General features: G+C 36.0%; 1 protein-coding gene and 1 non-coding gene across 2 annotated transcripts; both read right to left on the minus strand.

Annotated features, from left to right (window-relative positions):
• Positions 1–1,114: 1,114 nt before the first annotated feature.
• Trnas-uga (transfer RNA serine (anticodon UGA)) lies at positions 1,115–1,196 on the minus strand. The gene has a single exon. It is a non-coding gene; the product is annotated as a tRNA-Ser (tRNA).
• A 581-nt stretch (positions 1,197–1,777) lies between these two features.
• Positions 1,778–14,886, minus strand: LOC136822642 (meiosis-specific nuclear structural protein 1-like). Its single transcript, XM_067078914.1, has 15 exons — positions 14,730–14,886; positions 10,305–10,418; positions 9,637–9,750; positions 9,030–9,089; positions 8,663–8,730; positions 7,814–7,916; positions 7,302–7,531; positions 6,815–6,890; positions 6,286–6,426; positions 5,571–5,620; positions 5,018–5,075; positions 4,458–4,580; positions 3,554–3,688; positions 3,113–3,238; positions 1,778–2,085 (listed from the first exon to the last, which is right to left on the minus strand). The coding sequence occupies exons 1-15, from the start codon at positions 14,730–14,732 to the stop codon at positions 1,975–1,977; spliced, it is 1,512 nt and encodes a 503-aa protein (XP_066935015.1). The 5' UTR covers positions 14,733–14,886; the 3' UTR covers positions 1,778–1,974.
• Positions 14,887–16,675: the final 1,789 nt, after the last annotated feature.

A 16,675-nucleotide genomic window follows, 5' to 3' on the forward strand; every position in this document is an offset into this window, starting at 1 on the left:
GTCCCTCTGAGCCATTTTTTCATGTGAAAATTCTCAATTTTACGTCTTGATTCGCGAAAGTTTATGCTCAGAATAAAAACATACTGGTTTAAAATATTTCGCTCTCTCTTAGAGCATCTTCAGTTTTTTTGAATAACAAAGACGTTTAACAATTATATTTAACGACGCTAGAACGGCATTACAATGACTTCTTCAGACACCTATCATCACTTCTTCGTCAAAACTTCAACATCGTCAAAAACGACATCACCTTATCGACCGTCTTCCCTTCAACTCCAACAGTCGCCTTCCGCCGCCGAAAAACAATCGCCAACAAAATCGTGCGAAATGATATCTTGGAAAGACCACCACGTCAAAACACCACGGAACCGTGTGGTAAATGCAAGCTATGCCCGAACATTGTCACCCAGACAGAAATCACTCACAATGGTATCACTAAACGTGTAACCAATGGTGGTAGCTGCAAAACGAAGAACGTTGTGTATGCAGCCAGATGCAAGATCCATGACAAGTTGTACGTTGGTCACACAGGAGAAGCCTTGTCAACGCGTTTTTCAAAGCACCGCTACGACATTGGAAAGAGACCGAAAAATTCAGAGTTGGCAGAACATTTCCATCGCGACCACTCCTTTGCTGACCTTGAGGTGATGATCCTAGAAAGTGACTTTTCATCCTCCGCAGAAAGAGAACGAACCGAAGATAAATGGATGTGCAGACTCTCAACAAAGACTGCCACGGATACGCGAAAGAAGTGTACCAGATGTTCCGTGACGTCAAAAACTGAAGAAGTCATTGTAATGCCGTTCTAGCGTCGTTAAATATAATTGTTAACGTCTTTGTTATTCAAAAAAACTGAAGATGCTCTAAGAGAGAGCGAAATATTTTAAACCAGTATGTTTTTATTCTGAGTTTTACTTCGTCCGCAATGCTGAAAGTTTATGCTCGCGAAAAATATTTTTCCGTTAAATTCGCGAAAGTAAATTTTTCGTCCTCGCGAAAGTTTCTGCTCGCGAAAGTTTGTTAGCTTAAAGTATTGTTTTTGACTGGAAAAGAAGACGTTATATGTTTGTTAGGGAATTACAACCATACAAATACAGCCAAAAATGTGCACACTCGCTGCGAGTAGGGTTCGAACCTACGCGGGAAGATCCCATTAGATTTCAAGTCTAACGCCTTAACCACTCGGCCATCGCAGCTTAAAATATAGAGGATACTTTTGATAATGTTAATAAACTGTAACCACGGAAACCACAAACTACTGTTTCAACAATTTAAAACCACTGTTTAATCTATTTTTGTTTCCAAAAGGAATTTGTGTTTGCTTGAAATGCGATTTACAAAGCAAGTAAACATTGAATTAAAGGTTTTGTTTTTACATAAGTGAATCCGTTTCATATCAGACACATATTTTATATCAGGACAGTGTCTTGCTATTGTTATATTATGCTGATAAAAGCAAAAAAAAGTTTTTTTCATCCTCTTTCTGACCAATCTTGCTCCACATACGTGTCAATCCAATGCGTAAAAGCTTGTGAATTAAAATTGATGAGTAAGCAAACGATATCACTCTTATTTAAAAACAAAACCTTTAAATAATTCTTTTTTGAAACAAAAAGATTTTAATCTTTTAACACACCCTACCTAAATTATGACTTATTTTGAGCTCAATTTTCTTTCAGGGTTTAAGAAGCAAAAGTTTTATTTCTAGGTTTCCGATCAGATTTAATATCAAAATACCTCTAACGGTCAGTAATAAAGGATTGAGAAGCCAGCGCAGTTATAAATTATCAATCGTGTACCTTTTTATTTACAAAAAACAATAAAAGTAAAAATGAAAATAAATTACATATATACTATTTTTAGGGTTTGTTAAGATGACTAAATTAAAAGCATTAAATATAAAAAAAATATTTTTGTTTATCCCATTCATCACACAGTTTTAAATTTATTCATAAAAATATTAATTTTGAGATTTTACTGATCATTTTCATCATAGTCTTCGAAATCGTTGAGCCTCGTTTTGGAGTAAGCCTGTTTAAAATCATCTCCAAACATGTTAAGGTCCTGACCATCGCGTAGAACACCCTGTAAGAAAAAAAAATTGAAAAAAATTAGAAATGGGAAATATTGAAAATGAAACGATGGCTCCAGTTCAACGTGAAGAGCTGAATTAAAGGTTTTATTTTTACATAAGTGTTTCCGTTTAATATCAGGACAGTGTCTGTTTATTGTTATATTGTGCTGATATACGTGCTGATTATCTTTTCCTTTTTCTGACCAATCTTGCTCCACATCTGTGTCAATCCAATGTAAAAAAGCTTGTGAATTAAAATTGACGAGTAAGCAAACGATATCACTCTTATCTAAAAACAAAACCTTTAACTAAATCATCACTTCAGCATGAAGCTTTGAGATTTGATGAAAAAAATTATCAATTTTGCTTCGGGATTTTGGGTGTTTCATGAACATGTACCCTTTCTGAACATACCCTTAAAATTTCAAGACCGTAGCATTAATATTTCAAGACAGTATCATTAATATTTCCAGAGACGTAAGGTTTTTTCTAGACCCAGGTCTCAAGAATTTTCCTTAACGACAAAACCCATTCCAAGGGTCTAATTTCCTTGTGGCTACTCCAAACATAGAATCATGACATACCAAAATACCCTTTTCGGGCGTCTAAATCACTATCGCTTTTTTTCGAAGGATTCCCTAATATGACGTAATCAAGTATGGTAACTGAAGAAGTGATATTTTTTTAAACGTAAAAATTCTTATTATTTTTAGCTCTTTAATGTCATTCTTGGCAACTTAGAAAGCTTGAGCTAAGTGAGACTTGATTCACAAACTTTACGTTTCCGATGAGCTTAGTGTGACAACGAAAAAACTTTGAAAAAAAATTGAAGGACTGTAAGTTAGGAACCAAGGCATATTCAATGATGTATCCAAGGTTGTGGCTTAACTGGACTTCATGTCGCAATTGTGTTACTTTATATTCTATGATATCATTACCCAATAAATACTAGACTCATCCTCTAGCGAAAAAAGTTTCTTATAGGAGATGTATCTATAGAGGTCTGCGATTCAGACTAAATAAACACAGTCTACTTACCTTGGGCAAATATCCGAGCAATTTGGAGGCATGTTCACGCAACAGACGTTGTCGTTCTTCTTCGATAATCTGTTTGCGGTAGCTCTCCAGACGTTCCATTTCTCGTTGTTCTTCCATTGCACGCTCCTGCAAAACAAAAGATGGTTAGCAAGTACTGAGTTTTAATGTCGCAAAACAAAATTAATCTAATTGATCAAAAGTGTATATTGAAAATAGGACAGGGGCTACTATTTCTACTACTACTATTTTTTCATTAGCAATGACTTCTGTCAATCTATAGCCCGAATGATCGATTAAATTAATAAAAGCTGTTTCAAGCATAGACTAAAATGACTTAAAATAAAATCTAAAACTACTTTTGAAGATGTTTTGAGATTCCTTTGGATAGCCGTTCAAAGTTTGCTACAGTTCAACACCAACAACGATAAGAATTAAACTTACAACATCACGTTGAAGTTGTGCACGTCGTTCATCAATAAGACGTTCAACAGCTCGCTTATGTTCCAATTGTTTCATACGACGTTTTTGTGCGTTCATCTGCTCGATTCGGTCATCTTCAGCAAACTTCGCCAACATCTGACACACGAATGAAAAAAGAGGAGATGACGTTAGGCTTAAAATTGTATAAAAATATGTTAATTCATCCCTGGACTTGATCCAATTAATACACCTATCAATTCTTAAAAAATTTACAAAAGAGGATTCAAGTATTTTGACGCCATTTGTTTCCGGTAAACTCTAACCCAGTAAACTTGAAACCATTCTCCTCACACACATTCTAATTGTTAAAGGCCGCTACCCACTCAGCATTTTATGGTCGGCGAACAAGGCGAACAAGGCGAACAAGGCGCACGGCTTGATGAATGCATGAATTACATAAATTAAGCATTCAAAGGCTGTCGCTTTGAGCGCAACAAGAGTTGAAACTTTTCAACTTTGTTCGCTAAGCTGTGCATCTTCCCTATTGTTCTTTTTTAATTAGCCAATCAGAAGAGATATTTAACTTTCTTGTGTAGTGTGCAAAATAATATCAACGATTGAAAAAAGACAAAATGTACAGCATATTTCCCCTTTATTTTGGATCAGTGGAATCAGAAAAGCGCTCAGCGACCAAAGCGCCCGAGTCGTGCGCCTTGTTCGCCGACCATAAAATGCTGAGTGGATAACGGGCTTAAGAGTATTCAATGAAGGCTTGTGAAATAAAACATTTTGTTGTAAAAGTGCACTGCACCAAACAGTCCCGATGGTCAGTGGCAATGTTAAATAGCTTTTTTTGCTATTTTTCAGAGCGGGGTTTAATCATCTCTTTGGCAATCCAATGAATAAATTTAGAATAATTTCTTACCTGTCTTCTGAACTCTTCCTCTTCTTCACGCTCGGCTTGTCTCTTCATTTCTTTCAATTCTAATTGTTGGCGCATTGTTTCTTGAAGGTCCAAGCGCTCACGAATACGATTCTCCGCTTCAGCCTGATAAAAATGAAAAGTTAAATATAAAAATAAATTTGGAAGCATCTGCTTTCTAGGACCACTGCGCGCTAATGACGACTTACTATTGGTCCAAAGTTTTGGAAATTTTTTGAAGATTATTGCGTCTAGCCAACAGAAAGCCGTAATGGAGGCGCAATCAGTCCTGATTACCCATGATCCATTTTGACTAATTTTGACTATAAATTTTCGGACGTTTTCATAAAAGCAATTTCATAAAAACAAGTGAAAACAAGAGACTCTATTAGCTATTATTAAGGAAGCAAGAAAAAAACGAGAAGGCAAGTCTTTAATATAATCTTTCAAATCACGCTAACGAGTTTCCGTAATTTTTCGACGGTCTCTTTTAGGACATGTAAGATTATTTCTAAAAATCGATAGGTAAAGATGAATATTATATGTTGAGTTTGTACAAGTACCTTTTCACGAAGGCGGTGGGTTTCTTCTTGTTCTTCAGCATACAACTCCATTCGAACTCTGAATATGTGTGAAGAAAAAATTCATGATATTCGTGACGTAATGTTTTCTACGGAAAGACCCCGGTTTTTGCCAGTAGTGGTAAATTTTATAAAACTTTAGTTAAATTTAGTTAAATTTACCACTACTGGCTAAAACCGGAGTCTTTCCGTAGAAAACATTACGTAGTGAATATCATCAAAAAATAGGGTGAAACTTGCTACTGGTGTCCATAACCTACTACTTGATGATGAAGATTTTAAAATGGACTTATTTCACTTACACCAAGAAGGCTGACTGAATGAGAATGAAGCACGTTAATGGCGTTGTGATCTCGATATTTGCAACCAACAAACCTTACACCGTCGGACTGCCTCTTTAATAGTTTCCAAGCACCTTTATTAAAAGTCCTTGGTGATAATCGAATTGGGATCGAACCCACGACCTTTGCAAACCGTAGCTGAGTATTTCAATGATAAGATTAATGTGTTGTGAGAAAAAAAATAATGTGACTACCTTTCCATTTCATCACGCTCTGTTCGTTCTTGGGCGATTCTATCAGCTAACTAAAAGAAAAAGTTCCGATATAGATGATAGAAATCATACAGATGGCTTAGTTCTTATAAAACTCATCAATTACTTTCCCGGGAGGGGGGGGCAGTCAAGCAAATTGTCCGACGGGTATGTGCGGCGGTTAAGGGTATGTTTTTCAAGATAAAAGAAATACACTATAAGGGTGAATTTCAGCAAATTCCAGAAAATTTGCAAATTTTTGATTTTTTGACAATTTGAGAAAAATGCAACAAGTATAAGGGACGGTATAACTTTCACCTATTTTTTGCTGTACTGTAAGGGTGCGATTCTAAAAGCTAATTTTTTACGCCGCACATACTGTAAGTTGGTAAACCCATTGCCCCCCCGGATTACTTTATACAACCGTAGGTTTAAAACAAACTTCAAAAAGGGCCGGTGCAAAAAGGTCCAATTATCTCAATTCGGAAAGGGAGCTTGGTTAATCAGAGACAACGTGACCTTAAAAATTGTATAAGGTTTCTTATTGATTATTTGTAACTTCTCGACCGACATTTTGTTTAAAATAAGATTTTAAGTTTCTTGGAAGATATCGCATATAACAACGTAAGAACATAACAACAGAAAAAAATTTACATTCAGACTCCTTTCAAAATTTTTTGCCGGATTTCACGAAAAAAAAAGAGAAAAATGTTCTTACGTTTTGTTGTACAGCAGACATTTGTTCTTCTTTCTTCTTCTTTTCGGTCATTCGGTTTTCTTCTCGCTCTTGTTGTTGCATAGCGAACCTCATAATACGTTCATTCTCTTCATTCATCATTTGTTCCTCAAGTTGCTTCCACTGAGAAAGAGAGGATACAAGAAAGATTGAATTACTGGTCTCATATTCAAAATCACAAGTTTTATACAAACTATAGCAGATTCTGGATGTAGTTTCTCAACCCCGGCTATACCAATGAATAACCAATGTATTTAGTTTATGGTTCAATGATCACTGAGCGTAGGAGGACTGTTCGTCTTAAACCCGGTGAAAATGTCTAGAAGTCAAAAACTCTAAAGCTATATTCATGTAAAACATCGTCTCTAGATGACACCAGCTAATTGGCATAATTTTAGTAAATTTGCGATAGTAAGAGTAGTAAGTTATGCAGAGTCATGATGGGTTATTAGGATATGAACATTGTTGGGTACGACGGAATAGAGTTTTATTGAGAGCCAAAGAAAATTACCTCTTCACGTTTCTGCATGAACTCGTCGATATATTCGCGAGTTGCTTTTTGTTTTTCAAGACGTGCACGAATCTCCCTGAAAGAAAACAGTGAAAAAATTGATTGGTTTTTAGAACGAACCTATTCAAAGGAAGAATTGACTTCAAGTGGTTTGAATTTTGAAGCTATTTCTTCCTAGCAAACTTTACCCAATCCTTTGTACACCCCTGTCTCACAGCCCCGCCATTTTTCCTACAGCGGGGATGAGAATTTCGATTGAAATCTCAATGGGGATAAAAATTCTGTTATTCCGAGGTTAAAAAATCCAGTGTTTCGAATGGGGATGAAATCAAAGTCAATATATCAGTGGGGCTGAAATTCTAAGGTATTTTTCCCACGGGGGACGAAATTTTTGCCAAACTTTCCAGTGGGGTTGGGGCCCCAGCGGGTCTGTGACACAGGGGTGTCTTTGTGGCGTTAAAGGTTGTATCAAATAGTGGTTGGGTACCTTTGATCTTCTTCGTAGATTTTGCGTACAATCTCATCAATCATCAATTTCTCCTTTAAGAATTCTTCGTATTGTTTTTGTTTCATGTCTTCTTGTTCTTGTAGTTGTCGCTCTAATTGACGTTGGTATTGTACACTCTCCTCCCAACGTCTTTTCTCTTGAACCGCCTCCATCTGTTTGGCTCGTTCATACTCCTGGTTCATCTGATCAGATATCTCAGCATCACGTTCCTGAGAAGATATTGAGTTTTCAATGTATTCATTTTTGATATTGGCAAACCAAGACTTCCCTATTTTCCACACAACCATTTTTGAACAAAAACCGGGCAAATCGGATATATTTTACCGGTTTTCAAAGTATACAATTTGAATTGACACGTATGCTAAACCAAAAAAACTTGCGAAGACAAAAATTATGGTACTATGGTACTAAAGAAAAAAAAAAGGTTAGAAGTCTAATTTGATGATACTGGAATGAAATTCAAGAGACAAACGAAAAACCAAAAGAAATACCTTTTTAACTACTTCGATAGCTTTCTTTTCAGCTAATTGTGCAGACCTTTCTTTGTTCATGTAACCAGCTCTCAATTTTGATTTCAACTCCCGTAATTCAAGACTGAAAAACAAAATAACAATGAATGGCAGGAGTTTGTTCACAAATATTGTACGAATGGAAATACTGATGGATTAGGTAATGAAAATTTGCATTCAGCGAGATTATATATCAGACACTATCCACAACAAGATATGTCCTTGGAATTTCAGCGAAAATTGGTTGACTTTATAGACACCCACAAAAGGAGATTATTGGAAAGCAGATACATGGTGTTACACTGAAAAGTATACCTTAGACTTCAAAGTAAAATTGCAGAATATCTGATTATTAGATTTTTCTCAATTAAATAGGATCTGAAGGTCTAAATATCTGGTCCTAAAATTCAGGAAAAACTAATAAAAAGGGTTTTCATTACCAGGGTGAGTAGGGTCAAAAAAAGGGGCGAGATGCGTAGTTAAATTATCATTAAATTATATTTTTCTTCAATTTTCTTTTTTTCCAGAGACTTGACGACTTGACATAACAAAATAAAAAAGCTTTTGGAATTTGGAAGACCACATGGCCAACATTCTAGTCGATGCAATCAAAATGCAATGGTTGTGAAAATGTTGTAAAGCCAAATAGTGTAGCGTTCATATATTTTTGAAATGAAAGAACTTGAATTTTTAGACTTTCTGCAAATAAACTTTACTTTTTGAGTATACTTTTTTTATTGAAACACCCTGTAGAACAAACAGGGTGGAAATAAAAGAGTATTTATCAGTTGTGGAGGTTCAAGAGTAATTTTTTGTTTCGTTTGATGTTACCTGTTTTCTTGAATGTTTTGTCGAAATTTCTCATCTTTTAATGCTTCTAATTTCAAAGCGTTCAATTCCTAAAACAAATTAATAGATTTCCAAAAAATAAAATCTTCGTACATTTGTTACACTAGACTGTGGGCGCTGTTGATATATTTTTCGTAAGTAGATCTGTGAATCAAAAAACTTTAAAAGCGCAAGCGATTTTTATGTGCTTTAAAGTACGGTTAGAAAGTAAAGTTTTAACTCTGAGTTTTTACATTAGACTTAAGACTTAAGACTCAAGGCCTTGAGATCTCAGGATCTAACAGCTCAATTTAGTACCAAATTTTGGTTACTGTAGATGCATTTCAGTTCGTCATTCAATTATGCTTACCTGAGCTAATCGTTCCTCTTGTTCCCTTTGTCTCTCACTCAACTCTTTTTTCAAACGCGCCTGAAAAAGAGATCCAGATAAATAAAAGTACAGTAAAATGTTAAAACTTTTTTCGAATTAGAAAAAGATTTGAATGACAGCGAATCTTTGATATTTTTGCCAAGAAAACCATCAACCTATACTCTCCCTATACTCTCAGGTGCGTAATAAACAGCCTCCCCCTCCACTATTTTTTGGTAAATAGTTTCAGCTGTCTTCAAAGGGAAGATCCCTTATTTTGCTCTGATAAGGTTGATTCTTTCCTAATTACCCTATTTTAACGTTTTCGGAAGTATAATTTCCACCCCCAGCAATTAGTTTATCCCGTTTATTAGGCATCTTTTTGAAAAAGATTCAAATGAACAGAGGTTACAGAAGAAGTAAGACGAGTTGCCTATCCAGTGGACTTACACTAATTTAACTTTTTATTATCCAACTAATTCACACCCTCACAAAACCATCCATGCAATTCTTAACTGTCGATAACTCGAATAGAACAAGCAAGATTTGTTGTCCTTGTTTGAATTAGTACAAATTAGTAAGGAGTATAAACTAAGCATCTTCTTACATTTTCTAAGGCTTCCTGCATCTCTTCTTCTCGTTTCTGTTGTTGAATTCGTTTCAAAAAACGTCGTTCTTCCACCCGATCTTCACTTCTCATGTTGGCTTCCAAAATCTTTTCCTATATAAAAAAAAACAAAGTAAAGTCAAAAAACTTTAAAAAAAATTTTAAATTCTTCCTTCTGCATCTTTTGCATTTGAATTGCTAGGCTCCTTGCCTCCAATTAAATTCCCTGACAGTCGATTTTCAACACCATGGGGTAGTTTAGTTGGAGATCATGTCTAGTCTGACTGATGCCTATGCTTAGCTTGGTCTTGTTGAAAGCTATACGAGTGAACATAGCTAGCCAGTATCAGCTATTGAAAAAATTAAATGAGATTATTCCGTTTCAATTGTAAACTTGATACTAGTATTTCTGGTTATAGTAATGTCATTTTTTTTAATTTGTCCAATTAAAAAAGAACAAAAGCAAAAAAAATAGTTGAAAATATGTGCATCAGTTTGGAATCTAAAATGTTTGAAATTGAAACGTTTGAAGTCAATTAAAGTTTATTAAAGTCAGAGATAGACCAAACTAGTTAACAATGCACAGGCAATCAGTTTGACTTTGAACTTGATTCAGGGGTGTCTTTGTGGCGTTGATTTTTGATTTATGGTGGAAGAATTTTTCAGACCTGTTGAATTCTTTTGGTGGTTTCTTCCCGTGCCATTTCTTGCCTTCTGTTTTGGTCAGCAATTTTCTGTTGTCTTGCATGACTCAAAACTGGACCAGAGCGGCCAAAAATTTCCTAAGAAAAAAAACAACAATGACAAAATTATTTATTTAAAAACTTCTAAGCAAAGATTAAAACGTGATTAAAACCTGATTAAAACACAATATGTAAGCCACATCTTAACCTGCCAAATAATTTTAATTTCTGTAAAAAGATTTTCTGTTCATGTTTATTGCCTTTTTAGAGATTTTTTTAGTCAAGAATTGGATTTTTGCTCGAAACATTGCATATATACAGTACTAGCAGGGATTTTGATCCCAGATGCAAATCCTTTTGATTTTCCAGAAATTTGAGGCCATGTCCATTAATTACTATTCTAAAGATTTTTTCATTCAAAAATTTGAGTTTGTTTTTGGCCATAGAAAGCATCATGCAGCTTAAAATCAGCTTTAAAATGCACTTTTTTCTAATTACCTACAGTGTGAATCAATATATACCCCACTTGAGTTTTGGCAGGTTTTGGACTTTTGCCCTTGAAAACAACGCAGAAGGCATCAAAATAGATTAAATTTTCACAAAAAACACTTACTGTAACAGTATCTTGAATTTTCTAGTTTCACCTTAAAGATGGCTGTTGACAGTCTTCACTACAGCATAATTTTTTAATGATATAATATCATCAAATTTTTTAATAAATCCCTTTAGAAGCTTTGAGGCACATTCTTTTGCCTGAGAGTCAAGTAAACAATAAGGCACTTACGCATTAATCTTTGCTACGCAATTCAGCGGAACACTAATGTGATTAACTGGCTTGTAGAGGACTGGTAGCGGTCTGTTGGGGGATTGTGACCCATGTGTCAAAGGTGTATTCAGTGGTTCTGATTATGAAATATGATAGGTGAAGATGGCTCAAAGGATAGAGACATTCGAATCTGAAGGTCTTTATTGGCAAACAATGAACAGTTTTAACTCTTCATACAAAATTTATAGGAAATGCATATTTGTTTTGTTGCACTAAGCTAAAGTTCTGCCAGTTGCGGGATAAAAATTATACTTTTTTTATACTGTAAGGAACATGTTTATAAGGAACTTTCTCTTCGATTGAGAAAATGATTGACATATATTTAATTTTTTTTTCAGTTCAGGGTGACTTTTTTCAACTGGGCCAAATCCTCAAAATGGCTTATGTTGTTTTTAAGGTTTTTAATGGTAGAGCTTATCTGCGGTAGATCATTTCGATGGAAGTTGCTGGAATGTTAACAAGGTTCTTGACAGGAAATCTTTTATTTTTTGTCATTGGATCTGATTGGATGACTGTTTCGTTACTGATTTTGTTACATCAGAAAAATTAATGTTTGTAAGTGCACTTTATAGTTTTGATTCCCATTGAATGAAGAGTCATATTCTGGCTTTCATGTTACTGGATGCTTTTATAGAGCTTTAGAGGCTATGCAGTAGCCTTTAGTTCAGGCCAAAATAGCAAAAAATTCCACAGTTACGGTCCACAAAGTTTCGGATTTTCACCTCAGAAAAATCTGACCTGAACAGACAGTCCATGCTTTTAACTCCTATATCAAGATTACGGGATTTGGAGTGTGGGCCGATTTTACTTTCATTTTCAGTGGTTTCACTTTCGATTTCAAGCCAACATTTTAGCAACAGGGTGCAAGCCCATAATTACAGGGGTTTGTGCAAAAAACCAAACATAGAAAGTCTTCCAAATCCCCTATTGCAATTGAACCAATAAAAAAATGAAACTTTTCCATGTTTCACTTTTTTGCACCAATTCTTCAAAATGAAAATACTCAAGATCAGTGGCGTTGTGGGAAAATTTTTCTGGAGGGGCCAAAGTCAATTTTTTTTAAATGGCGCCTCCCCTCCAATTTTTCAAAGTGGTGTCCCCACCCATCCTTTTCTAAACTTTTACCAAATTCATTTGCCTAGGCATAATGAGGAAGGAAATATTTAGTGGAGAAAAGTAGAATTATCTTTGATGAATGGAAAAGGGAAAAATAGGCCCCACCATGGTTGGGGCCGACTAGAAAATTTTTTTAAATCAACTGCCAAGATACCCTAAATCACTAAATAAAAATAGACAAATTTGACACTTGCTAGAGTGAAATGAAACTTAAAGAAACAATGTGTTATGCGAGCGAAGCGAGTGAAAAAATAGATGTTTTATGATTTCAATATTGTTGTCAGCAGATTGGTCTTGGGACGCAGTTAGCTTTATATTTAATAATGCTATATTGTACACAAAAAAAACTTTATTAGCTAGATATCAAAGAAGTTACCAATTAACTGTATTGCAAGCGAAGCGTGCGAAAAAAATTGCAAGTATTTTAAAATTATCTCAGTAAAATTGGTCCTGGGCGCAATTTAAGGCGCATAAAGTATGATTTTTAAGATTGGGGCGTTTAAAAAAATCTCTTTTGGCACCCCTTGCTCTTCGGCGCCCCTTCAAAAAAGCTCCGCTGGGGGGCCATGGCCCCCCCCGGCCCCCCCTGCCACAACGCCACTGCTCAAGATTTAAAGTTCTTCTTTTATTCAATGATTTTTTACGGCACTTTGTTGACAATCTAACTCTCACGGGTGCCAAAAAGAAGGGCCAAGTGAAATGCCGCAATCTCATTAGTGAAAATTTGATATCAACAGCTGCGACGGAGCGCCAGGAAGTAATTAGCAGAAGAGACCACTTTTGTTTTTGTTGCAGATTTTGATATAAACTCTCTCACAGGGATTACTTTATCAATGTTGTGCCAACTTGTTAGCATTGTATTGTTAAGTAAAGGAAAAGATAAATAAGGTAAGACTAGCCTAGTTTCTAATCCGGATATAGAAGTTTAAGCTTAGACAACAGGCCCTGAACATGCACAGGTCATGTCCGGGTGGACTTTTTCTTAAGTCAAATGGCCCAAAAAAGTTTGGGCCATTCATACTGTGGGTTGTTCACAATGTGATAGTGGGTCATTCCAGAAAATTTTTGTTAACCCCGTCGGGCGGATGATGTTTAATTTTAAATTTTTTCCAATCTCGGAAATTTTTTTTTTTCAGTGGTGTTTGGAAATTTTGATGAACTTTCGCAAAATATGTCGGAAATCCCTCTCTTTTTTGCCGTTTTTAATTTAATACACTGTTTAGGAGTCTCACTATCTCCACCGTGTTCCACCATGAAAACGGTAAAATCTCACAAAAATTCATCTAGAGAGAAAAAGGTGTTATGAAAGGAGTTCTTTACCTACAGTACCGCTTTTCTTTTGGGTTTCTAGGCCATTTTTCATGCCCTTTTAGTGTCTGGTCATCAGACCCTGTCCCACCTGAAATCACTAAAATTTTGGTAAAAACAGCCTTTTTAGTGGAAAACACACAAGAAAAAGTGTCCTTTTGGCCACCAACGGACACTGCCTTGCCTTTCTAAAGTAAAATATGGCCTGGTTTCCTTATGAGAACCGAACTTTTACCTACCCTTTTTTACCCTCTCCCCCGTAGTTTCCTGCGATCGCTGAAATCAAAACTTAATGGAAAATTGTTTGGACACATCACATGCGCAGTCGACTACTAAATCAGCCGTCCGCGCTCCATAAGATCGATCATCGGAACGGCTTGATGACGGATCGATAGATTACTTAACGATCCGGATAGGAGATCGATAGAGGATCGATACTCAAGATTTTTTTAAGCTTATGATTAGTTATCAATTATTTATCGATCTATCATCGATCTTTTATCGATCTTATCGACCCTATCGACTCATACTCGGTTTACGATCGATAACAAATCGACTAACGATCGATGACGAATCGATTTTAACGATCGATGACGATCGATTAACGATCGATGACGAATCAGTATACTCGATTGAAATACTAGCTCGATAATGGATCAACGAAGGATCGATACTCAAGACTTTTTAATGGCTGAGTCTTCCATGGATCTCAAATCCAGATCGTTAAGTAATCCATCGATCACATATCGATCCGTCATTGAGCCGTTCCGATGATCGATCCTATCGAGCGCGGATGTCTGGACTAAACGGTGTATTGCCTTGGAAATTCATACATTTTCTTTTCTTGCCTTAGAAATTTTGAATTTTGGTGAAAACTTTTGCCCTTGGAAATAATGATGACCAATTGCAATTGGATGGATGAACTTTGTATTTTTATGATGATTGACAATATAATCAAAACTTTAGAAAATGAGAAACTAAATCTCAGACAATCAGAAAACAGAAAGATAGGATATCACCAAAAATAAGAAATGAAAAAGGCGACTTTTGCTTTGCAATAAGTACAACAAACTCATTTTGTTGACTTGAATATCTTTTAAACTCATTTGCTCGAAAAAAAGAGCTTTCAGAGGTGTGCCTACAGTAAAGAAGAAACTTACCATTTCTTTTTAATTAGATTATATTCCTGTTGGTTGATTTTTGATCGTTGAATGTATAAAATTGAATTAAAAATGAGGTGATGAATGTACAAAAATGTGACCAGTTTTTTGATTTCCCCGTTACCACTCCGCCATGTTTACTAACGAAAGTTGCTATGAAAATTTCAGGACAGTCGTCGTACGTCATCAACATCAAGTGCCGACCTCGCGGCACGTCGTACTTTTATTTATGTGCAAATTTCTTTGGTGCAAGAGCAGCAAGTTGAAGGTCAGCGGAGCGCCCGCCCCCGGTGGTCAGCCCGCCGTATGGCTAGGGAATTGCAGACAAAGTTTGACACATAGGTAGTGTATACAAGAGGAGCACGTATCCGTTAGTGGGTGCCAGCTGCTTAGAATATTGCCGCATATCGTCTGAGGGGGTGGATGGCTGCATGCCCGGGATAAAATTACAAACGGAAAAAAAAAATTTAACATTAACAATGCATGTCTATGATACTCCTGATAAACAGGTAGGTCTTTTTTCTCTCAATCAACTTTGGGTCTCTCTCTCAGTCATCTCACCGGTGGGCATCAAATTTTTTATAAGAAAGAATCAGTAAAATTTTGCTGATGCTCGGCTGTTCTTATTTCTTCTGCACTTTGAGCCTCCAATTGTTCTTTTTATCATGTTCTCATTTGTAGGGTGTAATTGAGGTAATTGAGTTATTTTAGGCAGTTTTTACTACTTTGACCGCTAAATTGCTTGAAATTGAGTAATTTCGTTTGATTATTCTTATAAAATCGCGATCCTTTCAAGCTAACACCGTTGAAAAAAACGTGTAATTTTTTCTGCACTTTGAATCTCTAAATTCCTTATTATATATTTCCTCGGAAGATAAGTGAGTCCTATTCGACACCAAGGGTAAAACTATGTATCTTCCTCCGTTACACATCTCGTTAATTTTTTATTTTCTAGTACTACCGTTTTGTAATGATTAGTGTACCTGTGTTTTGTTTCTAAAAAAGAAAATTCTAGGTATATCCTGACCACAGAATTAATTAGTTTAGGATAAATTCCGGGGGAGGGGGGAATTAGGCAAAATAGGTACCGGGCATGTGCGAGCCATAAAGCCAAAAGTCCCTCAAAGGGTAGCTGGGAGACCCGTCTACTCTGTTCGTGTGATTTCGAAGTATAGCATTTAGTCAAAACGAATAATAATATAGAAATAACGCTGAGTAGGGTATTTTTTATTCTTTGTAGATGCCAAATCTGGTCGCAGAACTCTATTGGTTGTTAAACAATTGTTGAAATCACGTGATGTTATTGTTTTGATTGGAAGTGCGCGAACCTGATTGGCTAACCTTATCAGCTTTTTTGGCACCAAATTCAAACCAAATGTAAACAAATTCAAACTGGGTCAAAAATACCATATACTCTCAATGAGTAGCTTCTGATGGGGTTTTTGCTTATGTGGGTAAGTTTGAATAGAGAGTAAGGAGGCCCCCCCAGCGGCACCCCTAATCACGCCATCACGCAAAAAAATTTTCTCCATCACGCATCACGAAAATCGCTAAAATTTGTCATCACGCAAAAAATAGCGAAAAATAGCCCAAATCACGCATCACGCCTCAAATTTTTGCCCTATCACGCATCACGCCAAAATCTTGATCACGCCATCACGCCAAAAAAAATCTCTAATCACGCCATCACGCAAGAAAAAGTCCCAATCACGCCATCACGCAAACCGCTGGGGGGGGGCCTCAGTAAGGATATCCAGACTACTCGAAGGGGTACGAAAACCATTAAAAAGCAATTGGGTCTCTGTAAAGGTCCAAAATTATAAAAAAAAAAATCAGGGTTACAAGTTCTTGAAAATTGGACTAAAATTTAAAAATTTTGGCTGAAATTTTTGGAAAATAGTCTCCCTAAAGCTGGCAAGCAAGAACGTGAAAAGATTCATTCTCCT

This window comes from Clytia hemisphaerica, unplaced genomic scaffold, assembly GCF_902728285.1.
Source record: "Clytia hemisphaerica strain Z4C2 unplaced genomic scaffold, Clytia hemisphaerica genome assembly, whole genome shotgun sequence".
Classification (NCBI taxonomy): Eukaryota; Metazoa; Cnidaria; class Hydrozoa; order Leptothecata; family Clytiidae; genus Clytia; species Clytia hemisphaerica.